This window comes from Prionailurus bengalensis, chromosome A3, assembly GCF_016509475.1.
Source record: "Prionailurus bengalensis isolate Pbe53 chromosome A3, Fcat_Pben_1.1_paternal_pri, whole genome shotgun sequence".
In the NCBI taxonomy this organism is placed as follows: Eukaryota; Metazoa; Chordata; class Mammalia; order Carnivora; family Felidae; genus Prionailurus; species Prionailurus bengalensis.
Genome location: NC_057354.1, coordinates 39,313,619 through 39,341,405, shown reverse-complemented (window position 1 = coordinate 39,341,405; position 27,787 = coordinate 39,313,619). Strand labels below are relative to the sequence as shown.

General features: G+C 38.6%; 2 protein-coding genes across 12 annotated transcripts in view; one reads left to right on the top strand and one right to left on the bottom strand.

The window, feature by feature from the left end:
* Positions 1-386: 386 nt before the first annotated feature.
* NDUFAF5 (NADH:ubiquinone oxidoreductase complex assembly factor 5) lies at positions 387-27,664 on the bottom strand. Of its 11 annotated transcripts, none has more exons than XR_006300866.1 (12): positions 27,369-27,664; positions 24,660-24,700; positions 22,523-22,586; positions 19,870-19,917; positions 18,451-18,554; positions 16,287-16,326; positions 12,888-13,085; positions 7,929-7,989; positions 3,933-3,993; positions 3,128-3,224; positions 1,100-1,194; positions 693-755 (listed from the first exon to the last, which is right to left on the bottom strand). XR_006300866.1 is itself a non-coding variant. In XM_043602905.1 (11 exons), the coding sequence occupies exons 1-11, from the start codon at positions 27,588-27,590 to the stop codon at positions 406-408; spliced, it is 1,038 nt and encodes a 345-aa protein (XP_043458840.1). In that variant the 5' UTR covers positions 27,591-27,661; the 3' UTR covers positions 387-405. The 11 variants fall into 11 exon arrangements, 6 of the variants coding, with proteins under 6 accessions (XP_043458840.1, XP_043458841.1, XP_043458842.1 ...); XR_006300865.1 differs by having other exon boundaries at positions 1,100-1,183; XM_043602905.1 differs by lacking the exons at positions 3,128-3,224; positions 3,933-3,993 and adding an exon at positions 387-498 and having other exon boundaries at positions 673-755; positions 1,100-1,183; positions 27,369-27,661.
* Positions 27,664-27,787, top strand: part of ESF1 (ESF1 nucleolar pre-rRNA processing protein homolog) — a 66,418-nt gene continuing 66,294 nt past the window's right edge. Inside the window, exon 1 of the mRNA XM_043602903.1 lies at positions 27,664-27,768. The gene's annotated coding sequence lies outside the window, so the exon portion shown is untranslated. The remainder of the gene's footprint in view (positions 27,769-27,787) is intronic.

The following is a 27,787-nucleotide window of genomic DNA, read 5'->3' as shown; positions in this document are numbered from 1 at the left end:
GGTAACAGTATCCGTATGAAAACAGAAACCACGTAAAACTGAAATGGTTACTACATGTAGATGTAACATGAGGTTATTCTAATTACTAGAAGTCTGACAGTACATCACTTACAGATTGCTTTCCCCCCTACCCCCCAGAGAGAGCATGAGCGGGGAGAGGGGCAGAGGGAGAGAGAAACAGAATCTTAAGTAGGTTCCAACACCCAGTGTGGAACCTATGTGGGGCTCAATCTCATGCCTGTGAGATCATGACCTGAGCCAAAATCAAGAGGCAGACAATTCACTGACTGAGCCACCCAGGCACCCCACTTATAGACTTCCTGCTGCAAAATGTAGTAATTTTAGACGTGAAAATTATCCATCTCTGATGAAAATTCTGGACTACATTAACACTGGATAAAATATTTATTGTGATTTTTTCTCCTGTGACATAAGATTATTTATTTTTCCCAGCTCTCCAAATGACACAGTTGCTGAACCTCTTTCAGCTGGTTGGGCCTGAAAATAATGAAAGATTAAAGACATTAGAAATAGATAAATACAGAGCTCTAAATTAAATCCCTTAATGCCATCATGTATTTTTTTAAATCCCCCACCCTCTGTAAATAAAAAATTGAAACTAAATAGAAACATGAACCCACTAAGAAAAGTGATTTATCTTAATAACATTACCTGTGAATCATGGTATTTCCATCCTATCATGTAATAGATTTGATACGTGGCAGGTACTGAACCGTTGTCATTTCCGTACATTTCTATAAAGACAAATAATGTTAAAATCTGAAAAAATGGAAGTAGGAAAAGAAAATCTGCTCAATGAAAGGTCGTGTCCTTCAAAGAGAAATGGATACTGGGAAGACGCTGAAAATGCTTCATGTGAAAAATCCTCAACACTGAGAAGCTGACAGTTATGAACACAGTAAGGGCTGTTTGGAAAAAGGATATGGAACTACAGGATCTGTGTTCTGAAAGGAAGGACGAGAAATCTGACGAGGACTTTACAGGAAAGGAAAAAGCCCTGGCAACTCGAAGGGGCAAACGTGGCAGGGCATGGGTTCCCCAGTGAGGCACGGGGGGAAAGGACGCTCAGCTCCCTTACCTCCATACACCGCTGCAGCCGCCAGCATCGTGTCTCGGTGCAGCAGGGCTTTTCTATTCCAAGCACAGTTACTCTCACCCATACCTAAAAATACACTACAGACAGTTTTAGACAATACCGCCAAAAGCACGAGCCACTCACAACACACATTTAAACCTCTTCTCACCCAACACCATACCCATCCCCATTCTCTAAAACAGACTATAGCTAGGCTTCTTAGTGACTCTAAGGCCAAACAAAGTACTTGAAGCTTATGGATAGTAAAACCAGTGAAGAAGTCAACTCTCAGGAGGAAGGCCCCATAAGCATGCTTTACTTGCCAGCAGTGGTCTAAAAGCGGGCCAGCTGGGCAAGAGTAAGGCAACTGGCCCTCCAGGTGAGTCACCAGGAATTGGCAAGTACGTATTCAAAGATGCCACATTTTATGCCCCTTTTAGCTGCTCTTCAGAGGACAGGGCACTGACTGCTACAATGGCTCACTCCTTCTAAGCCACAGATGTCTGCCTGACCATGAAACTTGGGAGAGGGCTTTGAGACTCATTAGATAGTACTAGAACTACGAGGTGTAGGAAAAACTTATGTGCATTCTTTTCAGGGTCACTTTTCTTAATGTTTCAAAATTTAGATTTCTTTCCTTCAAGTTGATAGCTAAAAGCTAGGATTAATACTCTTGCACTGTTCATTAACAATTAATGCTGTATATTTGATTTTTTTATGCACGTATTTAAACAAAATCAATTTGAAAGGCCACATTTTAAACTAGTCCACAAAATTAACACAAATTTCAAAAGTAAAAATCCTTCATGTTTATTTTCTATATACTATGCAATCACAAATCAGTTCTTACTTTTGTTTTTCTACTTTCACAAAAATAAAACAATAAAATTCCCAATATCAGTTAAAGGTTAAAAATAATAATAATCTTCCAAGTTTTCAATGGCCTTATTAAAAACAATCAACATATCAGCTGTAATAAATGAACCTTTTTCTTCTCTTCAATCCCAAAAGGTTCCTACTATTTCTTAAAGTAATGAATCTCTGATACTAAAAGCAATGTCCAGTGTCCTGTCAGTACAACAGCCCCAATTCATGAAGAAGAACATACAAACTAACAGATTAATCATCATGAAGCAAAAAGTGGATGTTACTCCGTCACAAAGCAGCTAGAAGATCTTAGACCAATTGCTTTGGGTCTTCAAGGTGGCCATAGTAGATGATCTCTAAAGGCTTCTAGGGCTAACATCATAGACCCATTACATAATCTAATTTAAAAACATTCTCACATTGTATCAGCCAGATCAAGTGACCAGAGGTAAACTGTGAGATGGACTGGGAGGGTCTATTGCTGCTGATGGCTGTGCTGCTTTCACTTCTGTTCACCTTCCCAGTGCTGTGACTTACACATTATATGTAGGCAATGCCAGTGGAAATCAGGTTTATTTAATGCAAATACTTAATATACTATGACGGAGGGGCCAAGGAAGGAGAAAAATACTTAATATGCTAGAAATCCTAAAATGCCTTCTAAATAATTGGTATTACAGACACTAACATTATTATGCACAATGTTCTGATATGGAAATTCGAGAGTACTACTGCATAACATAGCAACTCTGCTTCCAGGGCAGCGCCCCCTGCCTCACGAGACAAGTAAACCACCATACCCACCTTCCTTTCTCCTAGAGGAAGCAGTTCAGTGATGCGGGGCAGAAAGTCTAGACTGTAAGATCATCATCCCAGTTCTGAGCCTTAAGGGATCTCGGGCAAAGTTACTTAACTCTAATTAAACTCAGTTTTATCATCTTCAAAATGGAATGCTAGCACTTCAATGTGTCATGGTAGACCACCTGGGAAACACTTTTAGGTGACTGACCAGCTCTGTGCTTTGGGACAACAGAAAAATCCAGGAAGCAGGTGTTTAAGACTCTCACAGTGTTTTTAAGGTTAAGTTCAACTGCTTGCATAAAAATCGAATTTTTTATGCTTTAGTAGTATTGTCTTAAAAAACACAACAAAAACTGAACTTACCTTAAAACTACTGTGAAAGCCTCCAAAACTTTTCATGCATTCATCAGCTGATACACAACTTGTTTTGTAAAATTAGGTCAACATTCTGGACTTTTTTCTGTGAATTAATAATAACAGCAGCTTAAATGAGAAATACTACAACCATCAAAAAAATGCAACAATATAAAATATCGAAAACAAATTTGAGGGTAACACCATCTTCCAGTAGGCAAAGCGGCACACCTGGAAGTAGTCACCCAAGCTCCCCACCTCCTCCCTTCATTCCTGGACCACTCTCCTTCCCATCTCAGTTGCCTCTGACCTTTTAAAGGCACAGTGGTTGAGATTTTGGGATCTGAGGCTGCTACGCTGGACTAAAACCCTGGCTCTAGCATTTACAATGTATCACCTGGGGCAAGTTATTTAATTTCTCATGTGTAACAAGAGATGAACCATGCTAGCTCTAGTCTTACCTTCCTCATAGAGTATGCCTTATAAACAAGGCTGGAGGGTGAGCTTTTTAAATTTTTTAATGTTTATTTATTTTTGAGAGAGAAAAAGAGAGAGAGAGATAGAGAGTGTGAGTGGGCGAGGGGGAGAGAGAGAGGAAGACAGAGAATCTGAAGCAGTCCCCAGGCTCTGAGCTGTCAGCACAGAGCCCGACATGGGGCTCGAACTCGTGAACTGTGAGATCACAACCTGAGCCGAAGTTGGATGTTTAACCGACCGAGCCACCCAGGCGTCCCTGGAAGATGAGCTTTTTAACACACTGATCTGATGGGTCTCTCCTCTGCATGAAATTCTCCCCACACACTAACAGGCTCACCTGATAAAATCTAGAAGCCTCTGGTGGACTATTCTTCATCATTTCCCATCATCTCTCCATTCTACATATTCAAGCAAAACAGATTTACTGTGGAGTTTCTTAATTAGGAAAGTGAAGGAAGTGTGTTTTCCTCTTGCATCTCCATTTTACACAGACCATTTCCATGGCCTGGAAGGCGATGCCCCAAATGCCCAAACCTGCAACCACCCATCCATTCTCCTGGCAAACTCATTTTAGCTTAGGTCCTGTCTCTTCTACAAAAGTACCCCTGACTCCCTAAGCAGATTTAGGGATTCCATTTTTCCATACTTTAAAACACGATGATCTCATTTTATAGTTAAATGCCTAGGTCTGTCTCTCTATCTGTGTGTCTACCAGAGCACAGGCTCCCCGAGATAAGGAACTATGTATTTTCATCACTGACTCAATAGCTGGCACATGGTAGATGTTTAGTAAATGGTAAGTGAATGAATATAATATCAACCAGTTAACGTTCATATCTACTTTGTTAAATATCACTTTTACAAGTTATCTTCGGATAATACTTCTTAATCCTCCTAAGGATAAGAGACTCAAAGATTAGAATATACGATTTATGTACAAGACTGTACAGCAAAAATTAAAGCAGCACTGGCAAAAGCCTCTTAAGGTAAATATTAGGCAAGAGGTCCTCAAAATATATGACCTATTTAAAACTCTGGGGGGAAGCAGTGACTATCAACTGGGTAGCAGCATCGGGCAACCTTCTGAGAGGGCTGGAAATGTTCTAGTCCTTGTCTGGATAGTGAATAAAAATATGAGTAACTATACAGTTGAGATGAGAGCATTTTACTATGCTAGATTTAATGGAAAAAAAATGCACGCAAATCAAGTAGGCAGTATTGGACTCTGGATTCCAGATCCCGTGTGACCACAGACAAGATACTTAACTCCACAATGTCTTCATTTGCCAATCTGTAAAATTAGGATATCAGAAAACCTCACAGAACCACACCCAGCACAGAGTAACTTCTGTATTTTTAAATCAGTGGGCAGTAACCTTTTCCAACTGATACATCTAATTTCTAGTCTCTCTTGCTTCTCTCTTAAAATGAATCGTGAGCACAGTATTTATTATATAGCAGAATAAAAGTAAATGCTGCATTTGAGAAATATTTTTATAATTAGAGTCTGAATGATACATCATCAGCCCACCACCAACACTCAAGCCTTTGAGATGAAGGAGCCCCATGATTACATCATGGGGAGCCAAGTGCTTGGGGCAGTGCTTGGGAGGGGATGTGTGATTTATACTGGTCCCCTGTCATCTTAGGCATGCATGCTATAGGCTACCAATCCCTGTATTAAATTATAATGAATGAAGAGTGACTCTAATAGTAAGTTTTCGGCTACATATCTTTCCCCTTGTAAAGCCATCAGAAGTCCCATTCCCAGAGGAGGCTAGATGATGGGTAAAATGAACTGTGTTACAAATGGGTAGACAAAAGCAGTAGTAGAGTCAGGTAAGAGAGTGCCAGAGCAAGAGTCTGGCATCTAATTCTGCCACTAACAGACAAGTGTCCCCTTGGGACTAATATTCCTCACTTATAATCTAGGGATACACTAGTTAGCAGAGCACTACTGAGAACTGCAACAACATGTCAGAACAACTATAAATCTGTAAACAATTGCAAGCTACTTATCCTTACAATTCTCCTGCTTAAATTATCTTCTCATTTTTCAGGATTGGATTAAAGTGCCCGTAGGTAAGCAGAGTTCTGGTTTCAAAGATTAAAAGTTTTTAATTGCTTCAGCTTCTCTCATTCATCAAAACTGCCTATGCCAATTGTGTAATAAAAAGCCAAAGCTCACAATTTCTTAGGCAAGTTGAAGCTTTCCTTGGAGAAAAGCAGTTCTCCAGAAGCACCCTCAGTGGCAGATATGTATGTCTACCTACCTTATCTATTTCGGGATGCAGAGATAGGGTTTGTATCCTTGTTGCTCCTCAAAGCCTCCTTCAGGCCATTACCCCTCTAACTTGTTAAAAACCGTTGCCCTGCTGAGACCCGCACTATTTAGCCATCCCTCTTTCCCACTGTTGCTTGCTGTCAGACATCAGACTCCCAGTCCTTCTCCTCAATAATCTGAGGGTTTGGCACCTGGTTCAGCTCCTGTCTGTACCCCAAATCCTGCCATGACCCTGGGTGACTTCATTGCTAGTAATCACCAGTACCATGGTCTTTAAGGTATTTTAGTCCACTCTCCCACTAATGGTTCTCCATTACTCTGCCTCTGCCATCACATCTGTAACATGTCCAGACATGTCCCTCTTCTGTAGTCACTGTACATTAGGTTCCTGAAGGATCAGCATCTGGCTGTGTTCTCTTCTCACTTCATGGCCTCATCCCAGGCAAGTGCTTCAAATACCACCAATTCACAAATGACTCATATTTTAACCAGGCAATTGCCTCCTCTAAACCACATATCCACACACCAACCACCTACTTGACATCTCCTCTCAGATATTTCATAAGCACTTCAAACCCAAAATAGTCACGTGTGAACTTAAGAGGTGTCCCTGCCCATACTTGGTCTTCCAGTGTTTCCTCTATCAAGGAAGGGGCACCATCTCTCTGGTTATGTGAGCCAGAAACTCAGCAGTTGTGTTTGAAATAGCTCTCTCCACTCACCCACATGTAATCCATCAGCAAGGACTGTCAAATTTACCTCCTAATTATCTCTAGAATCCATTTACTTCTCTCAATCTCCACTGCTACCACCTTAGTCCAAATCACCATCATTTCTATTTTTTTTAATATTTATTTTGGGGGGGTGGGGAGAGAGAGAGAGAGCACATGTGAGCAGGGGGAGGGGCAGAGAGGAGAGAGACAATCCCAAGCAGACTCCATGCTGTCATCTCACAAACCGTGAGATCATAAACTGAGCCAAAATCAAGAGTCAGACGCATAACTCACTGGGCCACCCAGGCACATCCACCATCATTTCTTAATAATCTTTATAGCAATGAGTCTCTCTCAACCAGTTTATCTGCCAGTCCATTTTCTTTCAAAATGCAAATCTGGTATCATGACTTCCCTTTACCTCCCTTCCATTAAAATGCCTCAAGGGGTGCCTGGGTGGCTTAGTCGGTTAAGCATCCGACTCTTGATCTCGGCTCAGCTCATGATCTCAGGGTTCGTGAGTTCAAGCCCCACGTCAGATTCTGTGCTGACAGCACAGAGTCTGCTTGGGATTCTGTCTCTCCTTGTCTCTGCCCCTCCCCTGCTGTGCTGTCTCTCTCAAAATAAACAAATAAACAAAAAAAATTTTTTTTAAATGCCTCAAGGGGCATTTTAAGATAAAGACAAATCATCTCAACAGGGACTGTAAGGCCCCCATTTACTCACCAATTTCATTATTTAATTCTCTTTTCATTCCCTGTACTCTAGCCAAATACCCTTTCAGTACTTGCCATGCTCTTTCTTGCCCCAGAGTCTTTGTACATGCTGTTCTCCAGCCTGTGACACACTGCCGTGGCCCTCTCCACCTAGTTAACTCATCTTCATTTTCTAGAGCACAATCACCACTTCCTCAGACAAGACTTCATTGACTCTCTCAGACAAGGACTTACCCTTTTGACAAATCCCACTCGTACACTAACCCAAATACCCGCTTTCTTGTGCCTGGATCCAGGCTGCCAACTGTTGCTGCAGAAAATCACCGATATGCTCTACCAGCCTCAGGTGTATGCTTCAAGAAAGTCCCACCATCATTTTATAGGGAGTCATAGCACTCTGCACCCCAATTTGTGGCTCTTACCAGGATTCTAATTTAACATTTATCTTCATGGCAGTTGTGTGATATCTGCCTCACCCATTTTATTTTATAAGCTCCATGAAGATAGTCTGCTTTCTCCTCACCAACCTATCCCTAGTGGTTAGCCCCTGTGCCTGTCAAGAGTCTCTTCTCAAAATATGACTCTCAAATGGAATCTAAACATTCTTTAAAGTGCCTTACCTTGTAAATCTTCCATCAATTCAAACATCCCAGGATAGTTAACTTGAATTTCATCAGTATCCTATTTAAAAAGAAAAAGGAATATTCATTTGACATATATCACTAAACCCAGATTTAAAAACAGGTCATAGAAATTACCCAGAACAATGTTTCATGGTAAACAGAAACTTTTTTTTACAATATTCTTCACAGATGTCATCTGGTTTATGCTTGTTTTATCAAAAGGTCAAATTACAGAATAATCCGTCACTATTCTAAGAGAAATTTTCCTAACACTCCATCAACTGGTTCCAGGTCTCTCCCTGGGAACAACACAAAAAAAGTCTGTTTTGTATCTGCAAACCATCGCCCTCTTCAAGTTTCTGAAAACTCTTCCAGGACATTGTAATTTTTTAGGGGGAGGGGTTAGTCTGTCCTCTAGACAAAATTTATAGATTTATAGATCTTTACACATCCTTACTGCATTGCTCTATACGTAGTCAATATCAATCTCCTAAAATGTGGCACCAGAATCAAGCCAAATAGGGTCATCTCTCAAGATGTCTTCAATCTACCTCTAGCAATGCAGTCATACTGCAATGGCTCACTTGAATGTCAGGCACACCACTGACACAAAGTTTATTTCTCAAATGGACTTCTGGGACATTACGTCCCATTCTTTCTGAAGCTTGATACACAAGTTTACTACTGACTGGTACAGTGGCAGAGAGTACTGATGTTCCCCAAATGTCCGGTGCTCCTTGATACTTCCCAGACCCTGAAAGACATTTTTTTTCTGGTCAAAGAAGACAGCAAGGTAATAGAGAACTAATGATCCTTTTCCAAGCCATCCCTTTTGCTGTGGTAACCTCAGAAGATGCAAGAGCCAGATGGCACAACCATGGGATAGAGATGGGCTGCCCAATCAGCACAGGGCTGTAATGTGATAAAAATCTGTGTAAGCATGAAGGTATAGGAGTTTGTCTATATTGGGAATTAGCCCCCAAATACAGGACTCATACTTTTTTTTTTTTTTTTAACTTTAGTATCATAACGCAGCATATATCTCAAACTTCAACTTATTTGCACTAATCACTTTGGAGTGTCATTTTTTGTGGTTTGTCATTCTATTTAATGTGTTAATTATTCCTGCCAATTTTGGACTTTAACATTACACAGAATTAAGTACACAGCCCAAAAGAACACTTATCAAAAACATCCACTCTAATTCCTACAGAAATGCAAAACAAAAGAAGGTTTTTTTAACCTCAGAAATAGAAAACAAAGTACAAGCAAGAGTTCACATATACTGTTGATGGGGCATATAAATTGATGTTACTTTTAGAGAATCATTTGACCCTATCTGTCAAAATTTCAATGTACAGATCTCTGACCCAGCAATTCCATTGCCAGAAATTAACCTGGAGATATGCCAAGATTATGTGAAAGGATATTCACTGTAGCATTGTTTGAAATAGCAACAAAACAAAACAAAAAACTAACTGGAAACAATCTAAATGTCTATTAATAGAGAATTGGCTATATAAATTGTATCTATTTAATGAAATACTATACAGCTGGTAAAAAAAAAGCAGTAGATATGGTGGGTGGATACGTGTAGGGGAGATCTCATAAGATACACTATTGACTTAAAAAACCTCAAAGAGTGCTTATAGGAAAAAAGCAACAGAGTGTATATATATATATATTTTAATGTTTATTTATTTTTGAGAAAGAAAGGGCGAGTAGGGGAGAGGCAGAGAGAGAGACGGAGACACAGAATCTGAAGCACACTCCAGGCTCTGAGCTGTTAGCACAGAGCCCGATGCAGGGCTTGAACTCAAAAACCGTGAGATCATGACCTGAGCTAAAGCCGAACACTTAACCAAATGAGCCACCCAGGTGCCCCAACAGAGTGTACATATGGTTGCAATATGTAGGTTTAAATGACATAATTGTATTGTGGCCTATGATGAAAAATTGTTCTGAAAGTGTATACAAGACAACAAAGATCATCTTTGGGGTGAGTGACCAAGTATCTGAAGTCAGGAAAAGGAGACTTCTTTCCACTTTAGACCTGCTGTGTTTATCTCATTCTCTTTATCTATACATTTTTTTACTTCCTTTTTCTTGCTAACATATGCATGATCATGTTGTATGTGCACTTTTTAATAACACCATCTCTGGGTAGTCAATTTCTTCTCTATATTTTTCTACATTGAGAAACTATTTTATGAGATCATAAGATTAAAAAAAAAATTCCTTCCAGCCTGATACCTAGCCATTAAGCAATATCGTTTGAAAACAATCTTTCAATGAAACTAAAAGCATTATCTCCATCTCAATCAAAAGAATACAATAGCTTTGTCAAAGTCCTTATTCAAATTAAGATGGACCATATCTGTAGTTTTCTCCCAATATATTATTATAATATATTAAACTGGCAACTCTAAAAGGAAATGAGCCTCATTCAGAATGTCAACTAACTCTGAAAATAATTCACTAAGAAAGTCATATAAAGGTAAACAGGCAATATTGATTTAACTTGAAAATAAAAATCCATCACAGTGTAAAAACAATATACCTAATGTTGTATGCAATATAAAACTGTGTAGCTGATTGTATATAAGAGTTTTGGGGGATGGGATTTTTAGAAAATGAATTATGATATAATGTTAATACAGCACATTAGAGACAGTGTATGTTTCTCAAGGAACAAATTTGGATAGATTTATTATTAAATCAGCAACTCTCTTAATTTTATAAACCATAAAGAAGATTCCACACCAGTATTTTTGTATTATCTTAGTGTTTGAGTTATTCAGCTCATTTTTCAGAGAAGAATATAGAGGGTATTTCCGTAATAGATTTCCCAATTAACAGAAGTGTAGGATTTTAAATGCTTTAATGTTAGGTTAAACATTTCTGGTAGAAATCTTTCTAAAATACACAATCCACTTTACAACCATACAAAACCACAAGGCAGCACACTTTTGGGGGCCCACAAAGTCAGAATTATTCTTAAAATAATACTAAGATGCTATTTGGCTTTTTCACCTCTCAGCCTCTCACGAGTACAACAGATTCTTCGTTAAGTTACATGATATGTAATATTCTAATAGACAGTCTCATGACTGCAGAAGCAGACATGAGAATCCAGTGCTCTTTTATCATGCCATTCGTTAAAGAAATTTGTAAAAATGAAAAGCAATGATATTCTTCTAATTTATTTTCTTTGGGAAAATAGTTTCTTTCTCCCCCAACAAAACACAAATTATTTATGATAACATATAATAGGCAGACTATTGTTAGTTTTAAACATATTATTAAATACCAAAATTCAGTTTCCATTTCTAATATGGTTAATATTGATAGATATAACCCACATAACAAAAACTCTCTAAGGTCCTCAATAATTTTAAGTGTGTAGCGAGGTCCTAGGACCAAAATTTTGAAAACTGTTACTCTCAGGAGAGAGCTAAGATTTGGGAGATTAAGGACAAATGACAGACTATCACTTTATCTGTACAGTTTAATGTTTAAAATGTATGTATTACTACTTATATAATTAAAAAATATACAGTGATCCCTCTATGTACAATTGCCAGTGTTTGCTTTAATTACAAAGCAGAACCCTCACATGAGGCAGAGCTATCCCATTTCCAGCTGCCAACATCTCAGAATGCAGTATCTTCTGACTCAGGCCATTAACAGTTTACATAAGACACAGCTGTACAGCTGTGAAATCCTGAAAGTTGCTGTCATTTCCTAATGTACTGTCTGTTCCCTTCCCTTGAAGCGCCTTTCCAACTTCAGAGACCCTACTGGTCTAATGCCCCATGCTTTCTACCAAAACAAGGAAGGACAGGGCAATCTATTTTTGGTTGATTTTATGAAAAATACTCACATTAAATCTCCTTAAACAGTTATTTCAATCTTAAATCTATCATCAATGAGAAATCTTTGTCAAGAAATTCCTATTTCTTCCAGGAAAGAGATGTGTCTAGACCTGAGCAGTTAGGAAAATCATAACAAGTCTACTCAACCGATATCTGGAGGCAGCAATGACATCCTTTAGAATGACTCTGCTAATGAAAGGAGCTGGAAGGGGGCAACCACTGTCTTTCCACATGACTCCTAGTTGGAAGCCTAGGATGGGAAAGTGCAAGGAGTATGGGTGGGGGAGAGAGGAAGGCAGGAGCAAATATTTACTTAGCATCTACTATGGTCAAGGCACTTCACACCCTTTATCTTAATACTAACATCCAACCTCAGGTGAGAAACATTTGAATTTTTAAAAACATAATGAATGTTCAGAGACGTGAAGTAACCCCTACCCCTACCCCACCCCCTGATTCCCCTACCTAGTAACGGGGCAAAGTAAGGAACCAAATTATAACTGTCAGACACCAATGCCCTGTAGCATCACTGGACTGTGCTGACTCCATATTTCTTCTAACAGCCTACAGGTCCTCTTTCCAGATCTCTCCAGCCCTAATGGAGTACAGCCCCCTTTCCTACATTCTCTACCCTGGATCATGAATAAACATACCTTCATTTCTGCCTTGTGTGGCACTATTTCAGTTGAGGGCTAGCGGGAGATGCAACACTGTAAGTGCTCCTGTACCTCCCCTTTTCCCAATCACCTAAAGTGTTTCCTCATATTACACGTTACTCTAGATCTGAAGATTCTAATGCACTGGAATAACAGGTCTTAGAAAATAACCTCCTTGTTAACTGAGGTTTGGGTTCTTTTGAGCTATTTTATTTATTCAGGTAACAAGTACTAAAAATTTTATGTTTGTACCTGTGTCAGTCAAGATATGTTTATATAAACTAAATTTAAAAAGAGAAAAAAATGCCAAAACCTTTCCATAATACCATCAATACCTATAATTTTCTATCTTTAAGATGAGAAGTTCTTTCTGAACTGTGTGATTAATGGGTTAATGAGAATTAATCAACTCTCTTGATAGTTACCACAGTCAGTGTATTAAAGCCAGCTCTCCCAAGCAGATGTCCTAGGTCATTGACAGCAGTGAAAGGAGAAACATGTGGAGAAAATCCTCCTTCCCTTTCTGTTTCTGCTAACTGTAACGAACACCGAAGTTCATAGAGTGTGTCACCTCCAAACATTGCACCAATAAACACTCCATCTGGTTTTAAAACATAATGAATCTGTAATAAACACAAGACAACAAAACTACTCAAAATTTTATATAAAAAATTATTAAAAGGATAAAAATACGTTAAGAGAATAAATACGTGGTGTCTGAATCAATATTTTTACGATTACCATTCTTATTTTGTCAAATAATCAGAAAAGTTAATAAATAATATCTAAGGCATCCAGGTCAGAGAAGCACTGTAGTATAATATTACTGTAAAGATAGACAATAATTTATTGGTAGTATTAATACCTATTGATATTAATAATTAGTTGATAGCATTAATATCTACAAAATATGTTCTATGTTTTCAACTTTTCTAATAGACATATATTACTTTTGTAACTATTTTAAGTTTATTTACTTATTTTCAGAGAGAGAGCACGTGAGTGAGCACATATGTGGGAGAGGAACAGAAAGAGAAGGGGAGAATCCTAAGCAGGCTCAGTGCTGTCAGTACAGAGCCTGACTCAGGGTCGGTTCCACAAACTGTGAGATCATGACCTGAGACGAAATCAAGAGTTGGATACTTAACCGACTGAACCACTCAGGCACCCCACAGTTACTTTTATAATCAGAAAAATACTGAAAGAAAAAAAGTTTAAAGTGCAATAGATTGCAAAAATCACAAACCTCTATCTGTGCCCTTTAAATGTCACTTTGTAACAACTCCCATCAAAAGACAAAGTCTATTTCCCCTCTCCCTGAATCTGGGACAGCCTCATGACTTGCTGTGGCCAAAAGAATGCAGTGCAACTGACAGTGTGCCAGTGTCACACCAAGGTCTGAGATGGCCTTACAGGATTCCCTGTGCTGCCACCATGTCATAAACAAGCCTGAATGAACTAGCCTGGTAAGGGATAAGAGACAGGAGGAGCAGATCTCAGTCAGGCATTCCAGCTATGGCCATTCTTGACCAGCCAGCTTCAGGACAATCTAGCAGCTGATCACAGACACATGGGTAAGCCTGGCCAGACCCAGAAGTATTTCCTAACTAAGGCCAACCCAAATTCCCAGCCCACCAGATCATGAACTAAGTAAACTGTTGTTTTAAACCACTAAGTTGGAATAGCCTATTATGCAAAAAAGCTAATTTAAACAGAAAGTTTTATGATTCACAACATTAACCTAGTCAAATATTAGTTTCCTGTAATGAGAAGTAACTAACTCATTTTCCAGCTTTGAAACAAAAACAACTTTTAATTGATAACTTAAGCAAAACAGTGGTTGGAATGGATTCCAGAACCACAAATGTTTACTCACTGACTCTTAGAATTACCATCCATAAATAGATTTGACTCTATTCTCAACAATGAGGAACATTACAGGAAAGGGTTGATTCTGAAGTAAACCCAAAAAATCACAGTAGGCTCTGCTAATCAAAGTACCCATCTTAAATTTATATTTAATATGTCATGAAACAATTACAAAACAGTATACAAGTAAACCAACTGTAAAATCTTCGCTTTCTTACCCTCTGCCCCTTTGGTGTTGCTTCCTTCTCTTGTCGCCTAGCAAGTATCAAAGATTCCCTCCTCAGCTCCCTGCAGCTTCTCTCTACTTCAGAGGGCTTATCAATTCCCATGGATTTCACAAGGATGACTTCCCAATCACTATCTTTAGACTGGACATCTTCCCAGAAATGTGCTAAACTAATTTTCATCTGCCTGTGCCATGGACATGTGTCTCTTGGCACTCACCCTCCCAACACAACCAACAAATACATAACACTTATTCTCAAACCCACTCCCCTCTCCAACTGCCTATTTCTGTCAATTACTATTTTCCATTCTCTTTAGCTGATCATTACCAATCCTTCCCCTACTTTTACTAATCATTTTCCCAGGCATCCAAATTCAAAACTTTAAGGTTGGATCTTCAGATACAACCAGCCAAACAGTTGACTCCTCCTTTACAGGAGTCCCAAATAGTCTCTATTCGTGTTAATTCCTGCTACTGCCACCTAGCTTTAGTTTCTCTCATGCCTGGATGACAGAAGAAGCCTCTTTAATTGAACCAACTTCTGGCATCAGTTTTCCAACTAGCAAAATGAAAACATCTTACAGAGTTATTTATTTAACACATATAAAACAAGGCAGTGATTGGCAAACAGTATGTGCTTACGATATGGAAGTTATCCTGCCCATCAGCCTTTTAATTATGTTACTTTCCTCTTCAAAATTCTCCAGTGGCTCTGAACTGCATAAGGAATGAACTCTAATTCCTTAATCTGTTACCCAAGTCTTCCTAAATTTGGTCCCAACATACCTCATTTCCCAGTACTAAACTAATCTCCAAAAAGGCTCCCTCTCTGTCCTTTCATCCTCATGAGGTGTTCTACCTCCCCCCATCCTGTGATTCTGCCTTCCCACCCCAAATCTGACCTATGCTCCAAGGCCCTGCTCAAGTAATTCCCTCTTCCTGAAACTTTCCTCGGCTACTCCATGGCCCAGTGATTTCCCTCCTCTGAACACAATGCTCTTTACTCACCAGTTCACTGATAAATGCCAAGCAACAAATGTACCTCACACTCTCTAAGTGTAAGGTGTAGGGAAGATATAAATACAAACAAATAGGTTCCTACCCACAGAAAAAACTTACAGACAATTAAGAAAAGGAACCCACACAGAAAATGTCTTATATCAATGTGATGTCAATACTATTCAAAGTTATTTTGGACAATATATAAGCTTTTGTAAATATTTAAAACATTTCATAATTAGATTCATTGAATTACTAGGCAGGGGGGAGTCACCCAATGTACTTCTTCATTTCATCTCATCTCATCTCATCTCATCTCATCTCATCTCATCTCATCTCATCTCATTCTATTCTGAGAGACAGCATGAGCAGGGGAGAGGGGAGAGAGAGAGAGAGACAGAGAGAATCCCAAGCAGGCTCTGCGCTGTCAGCCCAGAGCCCGACATGGGGCTTGATTTCACGAACCGCAAGATCACAACCTAAGCAGAAATCAAGAGTCAGATGCTTAACCGACTGAGACACCCAGGTGCTCACGCAATGTACTTCTCAATATGCCAAAGGGCATCAGGTGTATTTGGCCCATAGAAGATAATAAATACTTGATTTACTTTCATTTCCAATCATCAGAAGTATAAAATGGAAAACATCTGGAAGTTTCTAGTAAAAACAGAAATATTTAGAAGTTTCTAATAATAACACAGCCTATTGGAGTCAACATTAAGTTTCTTACCTGTTCAAGTGCTCTAGGAAGGTCATTCACCCAGTGTAAACTAGAATATGAAAACATATTTGCTTTAGCTTAATTCATATAATTAGTGTAATTATCACTCATATAAAGAAAAGCCACAACAAAAGGTGTTAATTTTGAAGTCTGAAACTGCATATCAAAATTCACTGATTATTTTCATATAAGTTTTAAAGCAAAGAATATTCCCAGGGGAAAACCTTCCTTCTGTCACACTAGAAAATGTGACAGTACTATAATACTATAAAGTATTTAAAACTTAATTTAGGAAATCTCTTCCATTTTCTTTTGCCTCTATTCACCGTCTCCCAGTGTGTGGTGATATGTGATGGCAAGAATCAGTCTCTGTAGAGTATGGTCACACTATCTTGACTAAGGTGGTATTCTCTTATGCTGACTTCCAGGATAGCACTGAATGCCCATTTCAAACCATACTGGGTTAAGCTCACATTTATCTTTCATAATGTTGTCTAACAATTATTAGATACTTTAAAAATTAAGAAGGTCATACCATATCATAAGGTCTATCATACTTATGGGGGAACTGAAAGCAATGGAATTAGGCACTTGCAAACAGCAAGCAGAGGAGCTAAAACTCACATTCAGACTCCCTGCCCAGGGCTGTTTTCCTTAGACCAACATTCTCTGTAATATTTTTCATTTCATGATAGAACGCAAATACTTTTCTATATTTGTTTAGCATATCTTAAGAAGCAGGGAAGAGATTATAAACTCACTGAAGAAAACAGCAAGAGTGCATGCAACTCTCCCAATTTGTCTGGGGCTGAGAGATTCCTGGGACATAAGCCTTTCCAGTGTTAACACTGGCAAAGTCTTGGGTGACTGGCCACCCTAAAAACAGCTATCAAAAGGGCTGTGCTGACATGAAGAGCATGTTGAATCTTTGAAAGAAAATATGACTATAAAACAAGACAGGGGAGGGGCGCCTAGGTGGCGCAATCAGTTAAGCGTCCGACTTCAGCCAGGACACGATCTCGCGGTCCGTGACTTCAAGCCCCGCGTCAGGCTCTGGGCTGATGGCTCAGAGCCTGGAGCCTGTTTCCGATTCTGTGTCTCCCTTTCTCTCTGCCCCTCCCCCGTTCATGCTCGGTCTCTCTCTGTCCCAAAAATAAATAAACGTTGAAAAAAAAAAAAACAAAAAAAACAAGACAGGGGAAGTAAGAATATTTTATTTTGGGGGCACCCGGCTGGCTCAGTTGGCGGAGCATCTGTGAGTTCAAGCCCCCCAGTAGGTACAGAGATTACTGAAAAAAAAAAAAAAAAAAAAAAAAAGTCTTAAAAAAAAGGAATATTTAATTTCTCTATTAGACTCTGAGTTCTTTGAGGGCAGGATCTCTGTCTGGGTTCATTTTTGTATTCCCCAAAAGAATCTAGCTCAGAGCCTAGTATATTATAATCTATTCAATAAGTATTTATATATTTATGTAATAAATGTGGAGGGCCACAGTAGGAAGCACAAATGGAAAAAAATAACCTTCGGGACTATATTTCTGTGTGGAAGAAAAACTGATGTTGAAGGAAATACTAGCTTTTCCCTATTTGCCAGAATGAGTTTGTAAGGGCTCTAACGTTTGAATATTGGAGCCAGTATATTCTTTACAACTCCTGCCTCCATTAATATTGATACTAAGTAACGTGTATTAGGAAGGAAAATCCTTCTATAATAGATTAGCTTTACCAAGCTGAAAAAAGTTGGGGAGAAAAAAGTTAAGATACTATATTATCTCCACTAGGGAGTATAATTTATTATTCTTTACCAAAGAAATCTTATTGTTTATAAACCAAGAAAACTGGTTTGTGACTTTAAAAAAGGTTATTAAGAATTTACTCCGGGGTGCCTGGATGGCTCAGTAGGTTGGGCAGCCAACTTTTGATTTCCACTCAGGTCACGACCTCACTATGGGATTGAGCCCTGTGTTGGCTTCACGCTAACAGCACAGAGCCTACTTGGGATTCTCTCTCCCTCTCTCTCCGTCTCTTCCCCACCTCAAAATAAATAAACATTACAAAAAAAAAAAAAAAACTTGCTCTATTAGCCATTTTATTTATCTCATAACAATTAAAATTTTATAGCACGAATTACCTATTTAAAACATACATTTTGAAGAAGTACAAACAGATTACCAACCTTAAGCTGCTAACTACCAGGTCAAATGTATTTTCTCTGAAGGGAAGGAACTCTTCATCAGCTAAAACACTGACAGTAGGGATTTCCATTTCTACGGTATTTTTCTAGTGATTAAAAAATAAACACATTCATATAGAATGTCAATTACTAATACAGTCATTATTTAAGTCAACATTATATTTATTTGGCAGTTTCTATCCCTTTTAAAACCAGAGTCACAGAGAAGCTCAAGAAGTGTTTCTTAAATGACACAAACTGGCTAGTTGGAAAAACATAAACAGGATCCTATCTCACACTAAAACAAATCTCAGAAGGCTGAAAGTTTCAGTGGCATAACTTAAGCCATAAAAGTAATAGACGAAAATAGGGGTGAACATTTTCATACTCTTAGGTGGAAACATTTTAAGCAAGCATAACTCAAAAGCCAGAAACTATAAAGGAAAAGACTGATCTACATGATGGTAAACCAATCAAAGACTTCTAAAAACCCATAAACAATGTAAACAACACACTTTGGGAAATATTTACAACACAGATGATGAAATTAATATCCCCCCCAAACAAACTCTTACAAACTCCCCACAATAAGAACATGCTAAGGCAACAATGCAGGTACAGGCACATCACAAAATTACTTACAAATTCACAAATTAAGAAATACCAATAGCCAAAAGACATCAACAGCCGGTTGGGGGCATTCATAATCAAAGTGCAAATAAAAATATCAGTAAGATTCTACTTTCTGCCTATTAAACTGACAAAGACAGAATCCATTGGCTCAGTGCTGCCAAACAGGAGAAAAAAGTGCTTTCATACAATATTATATCTTTCTAACAGCAGTCTGGAGATGTATATAAAAAATTTAAAGATGAACATCGATGAGTTCATAAATTCCACTACTAGGAATTTATTCCCAGAGAGAAAAATAAATCAAATGTACAAAGTTTCTTTGTATAAGGATGTTCTTCCCAGTGTTGGTTATTAAGAAACTAGAAATATAACTGTCCTTCAATAGAAATTTAGCCAAATAAACCATGGAATATTCTTATATTAGAATACTATCTAGTCATTTTAAAAGGTGGAATTTGTATGTATGTATATCATTCGTTGATATAAAAGAATGATATCCTGTGAAAAGCACGGCATGTTATCATTATATCATTTGTATAAAATTGTAGAGATAGCTATACATCTGCAAAGGTGGAGACCCAAATGTCAACAGTGGTTGTCCCTGAATGGTGGGGACCAGGGGTGATATTTTCTTCTCCTTTATATTTCCTCCATTGTCTAATTTTTTTATGTGTTATATTTATAATCAGAAAAAAAAATAAAGCTATTTTCATTTTGAAGGAAATAAAAATAAACAACTAAAAATAAAACCAAGAGATCAGAAATCAATAGTGTTAAAAAGCTACCTACCAACGCATTTTCTGCAATGTCTACTTGGAAGAACTTTCCAACAGTTTCCTGCAATGGAATAAAATTAATTAGATAATACAAAACAAAAGCCTACTAACAAAACAAAATAACTACTGAAATTGCTCAAGGAGAAAGTGATAATTTGTAGGTAAATTTTTAGCTTTGTAAGGGTATTTTCCTGCAGTAAAACCAGTATAGTACACAACTAACTTTAATAACACATAGTAAGTTACACAGATTTAAATTTAAATAACCATGACTATATTTAATACATTTAACTATACTTAATAAAATACACAATCCAGGTGTGAGTAATCAACATCCTGAGTTTACTCCAGAGGATTAAGACTTATGCGTGCTGAGAACTGGTCCCCGCTCCTGGGCCACAGAAGTCCTGGATAGTTTTCCTCCCTCTTTTAGCTGTTCATTCAAAGAGTTTACACAGAGTAAAGAAAAGACTTAATAAACACAGATACTTGGGAGCGGTTGGGGGGGGGGGGTAATAGGGGTTCGCTGGTTTCATTTTCCCTGTTTCATGTCTCCCCTCTTCTTTCCAAAAGGAGAAAGCACTGCACCACTTCTTTCCTAAGATTAACACTTTCCACTATGCTCTTTTCTACAGGATCCTGCTCCCTCCATCACCATCTCTATCAAATCTTTCATCTATCTCTTCTGTGTCTCTTTCCCTCACCTCGAAACAGTCATGAGCCTCCCAATCTGGAAAGATCTCCTCACCTCTAACTACCTTCTGGTTGTTCTGTCTGCAATCTGCAACTCTAATTCTCACCAATGTCTTTCTCCTTAATTCTTGATATCTATTTCTACTCTCCCTGCTCATGCTATTTATAAAGATTACTAACAACCTAATCAACTACAACAGTGTGTCTCCTCTCAAGTCCTATTTCACTTGACCTGTCTGAAGTCCAGCTCTGTTGTAGTCCTCCCCTCCTCTGTTAAAGAAGCCAATCCTTTCCACTTCATGCACACCCCCTTCTTAAAGAACCTCCTGCCCACAACTTGAAAGGATACCCTATCATTACCTGGCTGACTACCCAAGTGCAACTGCCAAGTGGCAGAGCTAAATTTGAAATACCTATCTGCCCAAGTTCAAGGCAATGCTCTTAACCTCAACACCCCAATTCCAAGTACACATTTCCAACTACCTGTCAGACATTAACACTAATATAGTCCACTGTTACCTCAAACTCAGCAAATCTAAAACAGGAATAGCCTGTGCTCCTTGCCCCACCACATCCCCTGACTTTTTCCAGTCAGTGAGGGAATAACTTCAAAGTTACTTTGCATTTATTCATGTAATGTTCATTTAATAAACCTTCATTGTGTATTCTAGGTACTGGGAATTTAGCAGTGACCAAAAACGAGCAAGTCTATGGAGTTTACATTCCCTAAGAGAAGACAGACACCAAATAAACAAACACATCAGGTGCTAAAAAGTGTTGTGGAAACAAATAAGGCAAATACCCAGCGGAGAATGGGGACCTTATTTTTATAGAATAGTCGGGGAAGGAATTTTTGATGAGGGGTCATTTAAGCAAAGACCTGAAAGAGGCGAGGAAGTAAGCCGCACAGATATCTTAGGGAAGAACGCAAGAACAACTATAATGCAAAGCCCTGGCCAGTTTGAGAGTCAGTGAGAAGGTCAGGATTGCTGAAAAATAAGGAATGAGGGGAAGGAAATGAGGTCAGGGACATGTTAGGGAGCCAGATCACTGAGGGCCTTATGGATTAAGACTAGCTTATTACTGAGTTAGATAAGAAGCCAAAAGTTCTGAGCAGAGGACTGGCAATGAACTGACCTGTGCTTTAAAAGGATTACTTTGCTGTGAGAATGGACTACTGGGGGCAAAGGTAGAAGCAGGGAGGTCATTAAGGGGCTACTGCAGTGTAGACCAATACGATAATAGTGAAAGTGGTAAGAAGTAGTAGTTAGGGATATATTTTGAAATCCAAATAAAATTTGCTGATGGATTCAATGTGGGAGGGGAGGACACAAGAAGAATCAATGAATAAGTTTTCTGGCCTGAGCATTGTTTGTGTTTGTGGAGCCTCTCACAACCCCCTCCCACCACCCCAGCCCAAGTGCATGCTTTTCTGAAGTAGATTTTACACAGAAAGCCCACTTTAATTGGTGTCCAACACAGTATCATATATACAGGGGTTAAAACAATAAATGTCTTTATGTTCTGAATTAGAAAATGCAAAATAAAATGGTATAAGCCTTAACAATGGCTACTTATAAATACACAAAGATTTCTAATCAAATGATAAAATATTTTTCCCAGCTAAAAAATTAGTTCAATCACATTTTCCAAATGAATGTCGATCTGATTTTAATTTGAAGTATCAAAAACATGTGCACAGAATGGGAATGAAGAGCAACATATCTTACATAGACTTAAACTATAGGTAGGAATCATTATATAAAATGGATAAAAAAAAAAAAAGAAAAGCCACTTTAAGAAAAAAATACTTACGAGGAGACACAAAACAACTATTGGTTTGCCATTAAAAAAAAAAACTTGGCAATTTTGATATAATCAAAATCTAAATATGATACAAGCTGAATTAAGGAAGACTTTAAGATTAGCCAATTTTATTTCTTAAAGTAAATTAAGTCATTGAATAGATATACCTTATTCAAATGCTGTGCTATGTAACCTCTTCCACAACCAACATCCAAAGCAAGGGAAAATTTTCTAAAAAGTAGACACAGAAGTTATGATTTGTCTGTAATAACAGTCCATAAAACAGTTATTAAGAAGTAATTTTTCTTAAATAAAAACATATTAATGAATACAACTTTCAAAAAGTTATATTATCTGCCTTTTCTGCCTCACCTCACAAGCTATTTCTACCAGAGAACATATTGAAAGAGCAAGTCTGTCTGGTACAGACATTCACAGGACCCCACAGTTAACCAGCTTTCCATGAGGCTGCTCCAAGATATGAATTCAAAGAACAAATTTGGTAGGAGTATTTAAATTTGATAATATATCCAAATAAAGAATGAAGAGAAGCTAATGTAAATTAACATGAAAATATCTGCATACTTATTTAGAACTTACTAATTATCTTTTTCTCAAATTTGTTGAGGCAACAGGTGACTTAAAATCATCACGTAAAATATCATGAACTATTAATATGTTAAGCTAAACACAAAACAAAACACCAACTAAATAGTAGCTAACTTTTACTGAAATCTTACCAGATTCAAAGCAATGTGCTATGTGCTCAAAGTAACTCAACCCAAGGTCACTCAACTAATAAGCAGCAGTCAGAACTTGAATTCAGTTAGTTTGAATCCTGGAACCAAAACTACTACCCCCATGCTACGTTGTCTTCTCTAAATAAATGTCATACTAAACCACACCAGTTAACACATCTAAGTGTAGGCCATCCACAGGTTTAAGAAAAATTTGTGACAAGAAAACTTAAAATTGCATCCATTAATAACATATTTTCTATTGGAACCAAAAGAGTCCTTTTCCAATTTCTGTCAAAAACCTATGTCAAAAATATAGAACACCAGTACACAATTGGAGAACTGGTGTGAGAAAGAACTGTTTATTTACAAAATGCTCACTATCTTGACTGTGAACACAGGCAGTGTGACATGTTGAAGTGCACAGCTTTGGGATGAGAAAGATGTGATTTAGAATTCTGGGTCAGCAATTTACTGGTTCTGTGACCATAGACAAAATCTTACTGAATCTGTTTCCCCATCCATAAAATGGAAAAGTTACTACCTCACTCGAGAGAATTTTATGAAATGGTGCATGGAAAGTATCTAGCACAGTACAAATGCTCAACAAATGTTGGTTATGAGTTGCTATTATTATAAGTTGTAACAGTATTAAGTGGACCTCAGATACCACAAATAAGACATTTAATAATCTGCAGGGCTAGTTTTTAAAAATCAACAAAAGATCAGGGTGGACAATACAAACTATACTTTGTAACAATAGAACATTACTTCAAGGACATTTACACTGGCACTTTTTTTTAGACTGGTATTTTTAATGATTTAATTCTAAAGAGTTAATGTTAGTTTAAGACATGCCATAATCACAAGTCTCTCTGTAAATGATGTTTTGCTCAGTACTAAGGCATACTAAGACATACAAAGACTGTACAATCCATACTGACTTAGAAAATTCAATGTTTCATTTTTAATAAATGGCCTAAAATCCAAGCAAATGTAGAGAACTATTTGTTTCATTTCCTAATAAAACAGATGAAATGGGGGTAACTATTTGTAACAATGAAGCATTTTTTCTTACCTTATGAAGTTAATTCATACCAAGATTCTAAGTAGCAAGAATATCTCTAAAAAATTACTGTTTTTGATTTTATAAAATTCCTTTTATAGACAAATGTAATAAATTCATCCCATGTTGGTGTAATTTAACCAACAATTTAACCGCAATGTTTTCATTAGTGGCTTTTGGCCAGATGAAATTGGATCAGTCATTCAGGCTCAGAGAGAAGCTAGGAGTTGTGCTTTTTTTTTTTTTTCCCCAAGAATGAAATAAAAAGAACACTTGTTCTCCTATATATTATATATGTGTGTGTGTATATATATATATATATATATATATATATACACACACACACACACACATATATAAAGGAGAGACTTAGAGTGTGATTAACATTGAGAATCCTGGTAATAAATTCGTCTAGATTCTGCCATACATTAAGCTCTCAGCATTCAATCTCTTGAATTTCCAGTCAAAAAATTGTATTTTATTATGATAATCATCACTTACCTAGCTATGTCATATACGCGGTCTGCAATCCGGCTTCCAACCTGAAGGATTACAAGCGGCAATGATGTATATAAATCGAGTACGCATAATAGAGAAGTGACACTCTTTTTCCAGCATTCAACAATCCATAGGTTACTTATGTTTCAACATGCTGATAAGTACTTCTCCCTATCCCATTTTCAATCTGACCACAAATTATAAATAGGAACATAATTATTAAATTACCCTAGGAAACAGATTGAGGCAAATTACTTCAGACGTCAATTTAATAAAATCAAGGCTAAATATTCATGTATATGTATATATGTATTTGGCTATAAGATCACAAGGATAAGAAGTAATAGGAGCATAACAGGTACAATATTGTCCACAGAAACCAGCATGAGATATATGAAAGTGAAAAAATATTGTTAGCTGGGGTTTATTACAGATCAATGTATAAGCAATCATGTAAAAATTTTATTACTTGAAAACTGCTAAGAAATTCTGTGGAACTACTACACAGGTAACTTTTCTAAGCAACATGTGCAAATTAGAAAGTCAACCAAACCTGAAGAGACTGCACTTCCTGCTATTCTCCCCAATCCCACCCCAATCTAAAAGAGGTCATAAGGTCGGTGCCTCCTTATGCTACACTAGCTTCATCTGGCAGGAATAAAGATGTGGGAGCCTAATATCCCTCACATTCCACTAATCCTTCATAAACACCCCAGAGTTTTTATTAGGACTTGGGAGTTCAGAACATATGCGTATTTGCTTTTGGGGGGAGAAGGGGAAGGAAGGAGGTATGGCAGAAGTCTTCTAGCAGGGTACACTTGATGTATCATTCCCACTATGAATACTTTTTGTTTATGTTAAAAAGAACTCTCATACACTTTATCTCATTTATTCTAGTCCTGTACATTGACAAGGCTTCGGTCAAGTTGTAATCTACACGCTTTGCTTGGAGAAGAGTGGTTAGAAATACACATCTTCTAAGTACATATCATTATGAACCCTAAAAAGAAACAGAGTCAATCACCTGGTCAGGCCAGGCTTGCACAGAGTTCTGTCCAAAGGAGCTCAAAAACTGTTTCCTGCTTTTCCTTGAAAGAGTTCATTATACTTAACTTCAATTTTGCTTCATCCCCAAAGAAACACTTCCTTAGGATGAACTTGGTGCTGCATATACAGAGAGCAGAAACCCCTAGTTTCTAGTCCACCTGGACATAGGAAGAGGTCTTTTAAACCAGCACAAATCAGAGACCTTAATTTATCTTAAATTTTCCTAAACATAAAACGGATCCCATCGCTTCACTGCTTAAAACCACTCAACAGGCTTGCATTCCTCTAGAGCAGTTGACCAACAGAAAAACAATGAAAGCCATATATTTAATTTTTAATTTCCTAATGGCCACTTAAAAAAATTAAATTTTTTAAATGTTTATTTATTTACTTATTTTTAATTTTAACGTGTATTTATTTTTGAGACAGAGAGAGACAGAGCATGAACAGGGGAGGGGCAGAGAGAGAAGGAGACACAGAATCTGAAACAGGCTCCAGGCTCTGAGTGGTCAGCACAGAGCCCGACGCAGGGCTGGAACTCACAGACCTTGAGATCATGACCTGAGCCGAAGTCGGACGCCCAACCGACCGAGCCACCCAGGCGCCCCAATGTTTATTTATTTTTGAGAGAGACACAGTGCGAGCAGGGGGGTGGGGGTGCGGGGGAGCAGACAGACAGGGATACACAGAATCCAAAGCAGGCTCCAGGCTCTGAGCTGTCAGCACAGAGCCTGACGTGGGGCTTGAACCCACGAACCATGAGATCATGACCTGAGCCGAAGTCAGACGCCCGACAGACTGAGCAACCCGGGCACCCCTCTAATGGCCACATTTAAATACTAAAAAGAAACAGCAGAAATTATTTTTAACATATTATACTTAACCCAATATATCAAAACTATAATTTCAACACGTAATCAAGATAAAAAAATTAATGAAATATTTTGCATCCTTTTTTCAGTCACTGAAATCCAGTGTATTTTACACTTAACAGCACATCTCAGTTGGACTAGCCACATTTCAAGTGCTCAATAGCCACATGTGGCCAGAGATGGCCATACTGAATGGGCAGCTCAGTTAGACAAGTAAATCCGAAGTCCTCATCTCTTACCGTCCTAATAACCCGAGTCCTCTCGGCCTGACCTCCTCTTCCACTCTCCTCTTCACGGAAGCTTCACTGGAGGCCTCAACAAGGTCCTCAACAAGGTCCTTCCCGCCTCACGGACACTTGTCCTTCTCTTTGATTACAAGGCTACTCTCTCCAGATCTCAGCTTGCCTCATCATGTCCTCTTCCTGACCGGCCTTCTCTGACCATCGGAGTCCTCACCCCACTTCACTTTAGTACCTCACCTTACTTTGGCTGAAATTATATTTCTTGTTCACCTACTCCCATAAGAATGAAACCTCCTGAGGGTAGCGGTCTTACTCTGCCCAGGACATACATGTACACAATTCAAGCGATATTTGCTGAGTGAGTGAGTGAGTGAGTGAATGAACAGCTTACAAATATCCCGGTCCACCCCTTCAGAGATTACAGTAGAGGCTCAGGCAGAACGGCTGCTCAAGGTCACACGTGATGTGGGGTCTGCTGGGGCCTGGCCGGAGTCCCCGGACTCGGAGCCAGAGCTCGGCGTCGCCCTTCCCCTGCTGCCGCGCGGACTCACCTCCTCCTTCAGATAGTCAAACTTCATGGGTTCGGGCTGCCGGGCCGCCCAGTTCTTCTGTTTTCTCTTCAAATCCCGGTCGAAGATATTTAGGGCTCTGGGCGAGGTGCTGCCCGGGGGAGAGACGCCGGAAGCAACCTTTCTAAGGCCGAGGTTCTTTGCAGGGACCGCAAACACCAGAGATCTCCGCCGCCACAGACAGAGGACGCCTAACCGCAACATCTCCCCCGGTAAAGCAGGCGCATTTACGTTGCGCCTGCGCCACCGCGGCTCCGGCGCCTACGCTACGGGTCGCCGCAGAGGTAAAGGGAACGTAGTTTGGACCAGTTCTCTTGCCGTCCCGGAGGAGCGTCCCGCGGAGGACTCTGGGTCTGCGTCGCATGTGAGACGCGACGAGGGGGTGAGTAAGGTTGGATTTC

Excerpts from the sequence above, each read along its gene's own strand:
- NDUFAF5 (XM_043602905.1), bottom strand. The coding sequence starts at position 27,590 with ATGTTGCGGTTAGGCGTCCTCTGTCTGTGGCGGCGGAGATCTCTGGTG. Across the intron at positions 18,555-19,869 it reads ACATTGCAGAAAATGCGTTG|AAAAATACCGTAGAAATGGA; the intron begins GTAGGTAGCTTT and ends TTTAATCACTAG. Across the intron at positions 7,990-12,887 it reads GCTTTAATACACTGACTGTG|GATACTGATGAAATTCAAGT; the intron begins GTAACTATCAAG and ends CTTTTTAAATAG.